Below are 7,969 nucleotides of genomic sequence, written 5' to 3' on the forward strand. Positions count from 1 at the left end.
GGGGCTGTAGGTGGGGGAGGGCTAGTCCAGGTGCCCCTTAAGAAGGCCTCTTCCAGCACTACTGTGAGCTCTGCTTTCTATTCCTACTCCAGATCTTAAAAAAACCCAAAAAATAAGGAGGGCATATCATCACAAGGACAGCAGGTGTTTGGGTGGATGACGGTAGGGAGGAAAGAGCAAATAGCACACAAGTCACATGTCAGTTTAGGATCACTTTATTCCATATTTATCTTCACCAGGGAGAAGAAGGCAAAGCAGGTGGAGAGCAGACCAGCCCACATCACACGGACGCACGTCACATCCGTAAAGCACGTACATGGCGGAAATGAAGGGCCCAGAGCAGACCAGCCACGAGACGCAAAGATTAACCAGGACCCCAAACATCCCATCTCGTCTGTCCATATTAAAAGATAAAAATCATTTAAATACATTTGTTTCATTTTTTAAAGCACAACCAATAGTCCAACATTCAATTATTTGCTATCCCTTTTTAGAATGCAGAAAAAAAACTACCCAATTTTTGATTTTGAACTACCATCAACCTCTTCTCCACACCCTGGACGGTGGTGATTAAATACAAAGTTCAGCAAGTTCAGTTTGTTTTGAGGCTCCAGTGAGAGGCTGATACTCTGAAAAATGAATGCAGGCATCCCCAACTGTCACACACTCAGGGCTGGGTGAATTTTTGTCCCAACAGAGCTGCGCTAGGCTTCTGGGTCTCCCCAACAAGCACACTATTCCCTCAGTTAAGGCCCTCTCTAAACTGCTGAAAAAAATACTTATTCACAGAGGTTGAAATACAGAGAGATCTGTCTTTAGAGACATGAACCAAGTCCTGAAGTACTGAGAAAGCCAGGAGGCAAGGACAGGCACATACAGAGGTACCCGCAGGAGGTCACCATAGCATAGGCTGGGGTTGGGCTTTCATCTGTTGGCCATCTTCTTAACCCTAGATGGTATTTTGAAGCAGTTACTTTCCCTTGCCAGGGGGTAAGCTCTTCTCCTGGACCTTCTGTGGGCAAACCTCAACACATTTTGTCTGAGATAGCTCCTGGCGGGGCTCCACACACTGAGACGGGCATTGGTCTTGGCATGGGGGTGGGCATGGATCTTGGCATTGCTGTGGGCCACTTTCTAGTTTTAACTCCTGGCACGGAGGAAGACACGGCTCCTGAGCTTGCACCGGACACTTCTCTTGGCTTGGGTTGGGGCATGGAGGGAGGCACACCTCCTCAGCCTTTGCCTGGCACTGCTCTTGGGTCTTTTGAAGACATGGAGGAGGCACACACGGCTGCTTGCTCTGCTGCTCATTACAGGACATCTTAGGGTGATTTGAGATTTGCAGAACCTGAAATGAACACAAGATTTAAAATGATCTGTATTAAAAATTCCAGGCTGGGGACTGAGGGACGAAGGTTGATAGAAAGGAATAAGGAATGAACTATTGCTAACCCTAAGAACTAATTTCTCTGCTATCCCTTTCTCTTTTCTATCTCCCTTTGACACTCGTCTCCTAGGTATATTGATATAGCTCTTGTCTGGGTATCCATAGCCCAGTTCTACCCCAAATCCCAGTCCTATCACAGGCCTTTGTCTTCTTTTCATTTGACTAATCTTTTTAAAAACCAGGTGCAAGAAACAGGATGGTTTGAGAGGCCCAAGAAATTGAAAACCACTTCTAAATCAGTAGAAAGTACAGACCAGTGGAGGAAGAGAACAGTAGACTCCCAGAGACAGAGCAGCTAGAAAGAGAGGGCACAGGAGCCCCTTACCTGATCTTGGATGAGACTCACCAAAGAATTGCAGAGTCCAGCCAGGTAAGGATTTTTATATAGTGCTTGGTCCAGCCTTCCACAGGAATGACTAGCCACGTGGGCTGAGGTCCTAACTGTGGAGTCACCATAATGAGCTTCCTCTGAAACTGCCCATAGTTTGAGTCACTGCTTGGGATGCCTGTTAATCAGCCTCCATTTTGGCCTCTGGGTCCTCAGCAGACCTCAGCAGGGAGGGGCTCCTCTTAGATCTCTCATTAGAAGGAGCAGCAAAAGAATGTTCATAAAACGTTATCTCAGTCTGTTAAATTAGAACTGGGTTCCTTGTCTGCCCAATCTGGTTCAGGATATGGTGAGAGATAAGCTCCACCTTGTTCATCTTGACTTCACTCATAGGAAGCATTTATGCTTAAGGCCTGTGGTCTGTCTGGGTTATGGACATGCATAACCTCTTTTGGAATGAATGTGTCTTTACTGATACTGGAAAGTCATACTTTCAGACCCAAGGCTTGTGGTTCCCGGCTAACAAAGGGCCTACAGCCTCATGGAGAGAGTGATTTTCTTGCACAGAGGTCTTAAAAAAAATTGGAGTCATTTGTTACTCGGGTTGTGAAGTAAGGTGGAGGAGAAGAGAGAGGAGGGAGAAGGCGGGTAATCTTCATTTTCCCAACCTTGATTTATGACATTTCTAAAAGCGGAGTTACGGAGTTTTCATCGTAACCAAGAAAACAGGAGGGAACAAGTTTGGTCTGTCTCCTTGCCTTCTGGAAATACTTTTCTTAGAACTTAGGTCAGTAAAAGCCAGGGGATGAAAGGAAAAGTTTCAAAGCAAACACACCCAGTTTTCCCTGCTGCTAAGTCTCTGTTTGGGCTGTCCCTTCTACCTTGTATGCCTTCCCTCTCTGTGCCTATTGGCATCCTAAGTATTCGTCAAGACTCTACTCAAGCCTACAACCTTTACTGGTTACTCTAAACCAGAAATGACTGCACCTCTTTCTGAATTCCCATAATATCTATCGTCTGTGCTATTTATATGACATTTACTATTGCTATTAAAAATTCTAGTTATTTATGTACAAGTCTTATCACTACCCTGGGTTGTAGGTTCCAAGAGGGTAGGGGCTGGCCAGATATAGAAAGTAGAAGACAAATGACTATTGATGGGGCAACTGCATTAATTAAGAAATGAAGAAGGTGGATTTAGGGGACAACTGGGAGTAAAGGAGGATCTCGTGTAGTAAAAAATAGGAAGTGACTGATTATGAAAGAAGTCCCTAGACCATAAGTGGCAGCCTTGAGCTTGTTTGCAACATTTGATCAAATTCTGAGGACTTTAAAATAATGATGGCTCCGTTAGCTTGAATAAGTACTTTTAAGTCATTTCTTGAGAGGTGTTTGGCTAAAATCAGAAATTGCTTCAAATGTTTATACAGTTTTTGTATGCTTGCTCCTTTTAAGGTTTTAAAAAGATGAGTTGAAGGAAACCAGGTGAACTTTTGGCCTTTAAAACTGGTGCCCAGAGGATTGATATAGCACCAGCATGGACCCTTCATAGTCTGGTAAGAAACAGATGTCTGGGTGGAGGGGGGTCAGAGGCTGACCTAGTGGAGTCATGCTGATATTCATCTGAGGGAAATTTTTGAGGCTGGGGTAGGAGTGGGGCCGTGTGGGGGGAAAAGAGAAATTTGGAAGACCCATAGGTGAATCTGAAGAGACAAGGTCATTTGGGGCAGTGGTCCCCAATCTTTCTTTGGGGCACAGACTGGTTTAATGTCAGAAAGTATTTTCACAAACCGGCCTTTAGGGTGGGAAGGATAAATGTATCACGTGATCAAGACAAGTGTCAAGAGTGAGTCTTAGACAGATGTAACAGAGGAAATCTGGTCATTTTTTAAAAATAAAACATCGTTCAGACTTAAATATAAATAAAACGGAAATAATGTAAGTTATTTATTCTTTCTCTGCGGACTGGTACCAAATGGCCCATGGACCTGTACCGGTCCACGGCCCAGGGGTTGGGGACCACTGATTTGGGGAATCTGAGAACAGGTGTAGAATGGGGGACTCTCCTCCTTTTCCTTTTCCTTCTCTTCCTAGTTTTCTTCTCCTTCCTTTCTCTCTTCCATCTTTTCTGTGGAATGTTGTATATGAGACAAAGAAATTTTCCAGAGTCATAGGAAGCAAGAAATTCTCCATCACTAGGTTTGTTCCTTTATTATTTCAATCATTCATGGCCTTTCTTTCAAGGGGTTCATGGTCTCATGGAGAAGATAAGAAGAGGTAAGCTTATCTAGACAAAGTCTCCTTCATTAGTCTTTTGTGGAAAGTCCTATAAGCTTCTGGGGAGATGTTTGTGCTGTGTTTTACTTGACAGTAGGAATTACGTGGGCAAAGGTATTCTACCCTGTTTGCCTGGGTTGACAGGAGAGGAAGAAGAGTGTGAGGCTGATTCAGGAAAGGGGTGCATGAGAGATCAGTGGAGAAGACCTGATTGGTTCAGATTTTCAGTTTTCTGATAAGATGCATGAGATGATCTTGCTCATGCCACATGCATTTCTTTTTTTTTTTAATTTTTTTTTCTTTTTTTAAATTTATTCACCAGGCAAGCCCAGGGTTTCGAACCGGCAACCTCAGCATTTCCAGGTCAACGCTTTATCCACTGCGCCACCACAGGTCAGGCGCCACATGCATTTCTGTGTCTTTAGTTCAGCTTAAGGAGGAGACCAAATAGAGACATCTAGAACAGTGAAGACACCAGTTCATGTTCTCATGGAGGAGAAACACAGTTAAGAAGAGCCCAGAGTTCAGCTGTTCTCAGAAGACTCCGCCTGACATTGAGCTGATTACATCAAAGTGGGTCCATTGTAATCACAAAATTCATTCAATGTGGAAAAGGGGGCAGAAGAACCAGTGTCAGAGTGATGTGATATGAGAAAGTCTTGACAGGCCATTGCTGGTTTTAAGGATGAAAGGAGACCCCAAGCCAGGAAAGTGGACAGTCTCTAGAAGCTGGAAAAAGGAAAGAAACAGATCGTCCCACAGTTCTGTTGGCATTTTGATTTTAGCCCAGAAAGATTCATGTCAGACTTTTGACTTTCAAACAATAAATTTCTGTTGCTTTAAGCCATTAAAGTTGTGGTAACTTGTTATAGCTGCTGTAAAAAATGAATACACCTTCCCAAGGTCTGAAGCCGTTGGGGACTCTGGAGGAGGGAAATCTTGCATGAAGTAAAATCCCTGGTTAATGTTCCTTTGTTTAAGTATGTATATATACTTACTTATCATGTCAGCCCCTTAGTCAAAGATAGCTTTTTGTAACACATGGAAAAAAACCGGACTGACCTATTAGACATAGAGTATTGATATAATATTGGCTAAGTTACTTAGCCTCTAAGAGAATCAATTTCCTCTTTTTTGAGAAGGAATAACATTATCTCAGATTTCTTGTGAGGAATAAATTAGAGAACACATGCACCAACACTTAAGGCATGTGTTAAGCTGCTTATAGAACGTAGTACAATCTGAACCTGTTCAAACTCACCTCCTTCATGAAGCCTTCCTGATTTCCACCAGTTCTTCTTGTTCCAGCTTCTTTACTCTGTCCCCCCAGCACTGAATCTCTGATTTAAACTTTTCCACTTATGGTGATACAGTGGACAATATACTGCATAGAGGCTCAGGAGACCCCAGGTAAGTTCCTGACCCTCTCTGACCTTACTTTTATCATCTTTAAGAAAAGTTAGACTAGGAATCATTTGGGTCCATTCCAGCTTTGACACTATAAGATACTATAAATGTGATCATGAATGATTAACTGGGCTATCTATGTGGCTTTGTGAGTGAATAGATTCATTGTGGGGAGCTCTTCCTCCTTGATTAGGTTATAATCCAGCCACAAGAGGATCCAGTCTTTTCTTTCTGTGTATGGCAGTGATCCAACCAGGTAGCTGAATGAGCTTAGGTGACCTAATTTTTCCTAGGGACAGAGTGGGAGTATTTGAGGTCTGAGACCTCAAAAGTCAACCTTAAAGGACCAGTATCTAAGGTTGTGGCTTAGACAGCTATGGGAATATTGTACCACCCAACATCTTAAGATAAGGTGACTAAGTAGTTTTTTTTGACCATCCCTAGCCCTCCAGCAAGACTGGAGCTAATCTGATTTAATGTCACCTGAGAGTTAAGATTTTAGATTTCTGCAGCTGTCATTACTGGGAGGCAGGGTGTAATTACACAGGGTCAGCGGAAGAGAGTCAGCTGTGTGCAGGACATTGCTTTTTTTCCCATTCCAATCAAATAACTATCTTCTTTGTTCAGATCATAAAAGTTTCCAGACTTCTCTGAATCACCTGGCTGACCATGTCTGCTTATTATAGGGCAAAGGCTCTGATAAAGCTAAATGGTGCTGAATGTGGCTCATCCAATCTCCTGGGGAGCAGGTATGTCTGAGAGCTTACTGAGCTTGTGGGTTCTTGGGGGAGCGTTCACCACTCCTCTCACTTCTCTTCCTATAGTATCACCCAGAGAGGGAGTCTGAGTCAGAGGTTGTGGGAGGAACTGGACCCAGAGAGGACATGAAAGGCCACCTGATTCTACCTCCTTGTTTTAGCCCAGCATGTGCTTTAAACAGGAGGAAAAAATTTATTGATTGTGTTTTTTTTTTTTTTTTTTTTTTTTTTTGACAGAGACAGAGTCAGAAAGAGGGACAGATAGGAACAGACAGACAGGAAGGGAGAGAGATGAGAAGCATCAATTCTTCATTACGGCAACTTAGTTGTTCATTGACTGCTTTCTCATATGTGCCTTGACTAGGGTTGGGGGGGGTACCTCAGCAGAGCGAGAGGCCCCTTGCTCAAGCCAGCGAGCTTTGGGCTCAAGCCAGTGATCATAGGGTCATGTCCATGATCTCACACTCAAGCCATCAACCCTAGCCTCAAGCCTAATGAGCCTGCGCTCAAGCCAGTGACCTCAGGGTTTCAAACCTGGGTCCTCTGTGTCCCAGTCTGATGCTCTATCCACTCACTGCACTACTGCCTGGTCAGGCAATTTTGATTGTGTTTTTTTAAATGGGTCAAGTAATGTGCAAAAGTGTTAAGGACTTTGCTCAATGTCAAGTGGTGAGCTCGTGTCTAGACTGGGCAATGGTCTATATCAAAATATTTAGGAGCTTCTTTTTAAACTTAAGAAGGTAACAATGATGTAGACTAGTCAGTGGTTCTTAACAGTTTGGGGGTGATGAAGAAATATAGTAAGTACATGCTTTCATCTTCAGGGTGGTCATGGTTGCCAGGCTAAAGTCTGCTGACATAGATAATAGGGCCAATGATGTTCGCAAATTTCTAGGTTTGATGTTAGTCTTTAATTATTTTTTCCCTTTTGAGTTGGGTGCTGGCTTATCTTGGCCTTAATCAGAGTCAGAAATCCTAGACCATCCAACAACCAACCCATTGGGACTTTGGTTAAGTTGCTTCCCTCCCTGGAGTTTAGTTTCTTCACCTAGACACTGAGGTCTATTAAATGCCACTTCAGGCTCTCATATTTATTGATACAAAAGTTCTCATGTCTTCTACTGGGATTTTTGGTCTCCAGGGGTCCAGCTTCAGAATGAGGTGAAGGGGATGACTATTAAATTTACTTGCCTTCAAAGATGTTTGCCCTCCTTTTCTGCAAGTCCCTTTCTCCCTCAAACTCATGGCTTTACATGGCAGATAGCAAGAAGCTCTTACTATACAGTAGATGATCGGAGATGACTCCAACTGTTGACTTGGCTCTTGAATGCTTTGGCACTTTGGCTTTCAAAGATCAGTTTTCCATGCCAATGGCTTCTCATGTATTATCTCACTTTGTCACTTTTTTCCAAACCTTGGTGAGACTTTTTTTCTCATTCCTCAAGTGAAAAAACTGAGACCTCTAATCCCACTGAGGTGAATGAAACAACTTTACAGGGCAACACAGTGGGGGATGTAAGCTTGCTTTGAATCCAGGTTGTTGATGACAAGCTCTCTCCCTTGACTTTGCAGAGTAAAAAATCAGTTCCAGGTTGTACTTTCCAGGGGAGGCTGTAGGGGGTGGAGCAGCAGGCAGAATCTGCATCTTGTGGCCTAAGGGGAAAGTGACCAAGGCCAAGGCTGTGTTTCTTTGAGCCCCCAAGTACCCATATTCAGCCTGTAGCCCATCTCCCCACCTCTGAATTCTGGAAA

At 43.5% G+C, this 7,969-nt stretch overlaps 1 protein-coding gene across 1 annotated transcript; it reads right to left on the reverse strand.

Annotated features, from left to right (window-relative positions):
• Positions 1-208: 208 nt before the first annotated feature.
• PRR9 (proline rich 9) lies at positions 209-1,796 on the reverse strand. The gene is made up of 2 exons (XM_066255214.1): positions 1,773-1,796; positions 209-1,348 (listed from the first exon to the last, which is right to left on the reverse strand). The coding sequence occupies exon 2, from the start codon at positions 1,319-1,321 to the stop codon at positions 971-973; it is 351 nt and encodes a 116-aa protein (XP_066111311.1). The 5' UTR covers positions 1,322-1,348; positions 1,773-1,796; the 3' UTR covers positions 209-970.
• Positions 1,797-7,969: the final 6,173 nt, after the last annotated feature.

This window comes from Saccopteryx bilineata, chromosome 2 (genome assembly GCF_036850765.1).
Source record: "Saccopteryx bilineata isolate mSacBil1 chromosome 2, mSacBil1_pri_phased_curated, whole genome shotgun sequence".
In the NCBI taxonomy this organism is placed as follows: domain Eukaryota; kingdom Metazoa; phylum Chordata; class Mammalia; order Chiroptera; family Emballonuridae; genus Saccopteryx; species Saccopteryx bilineata.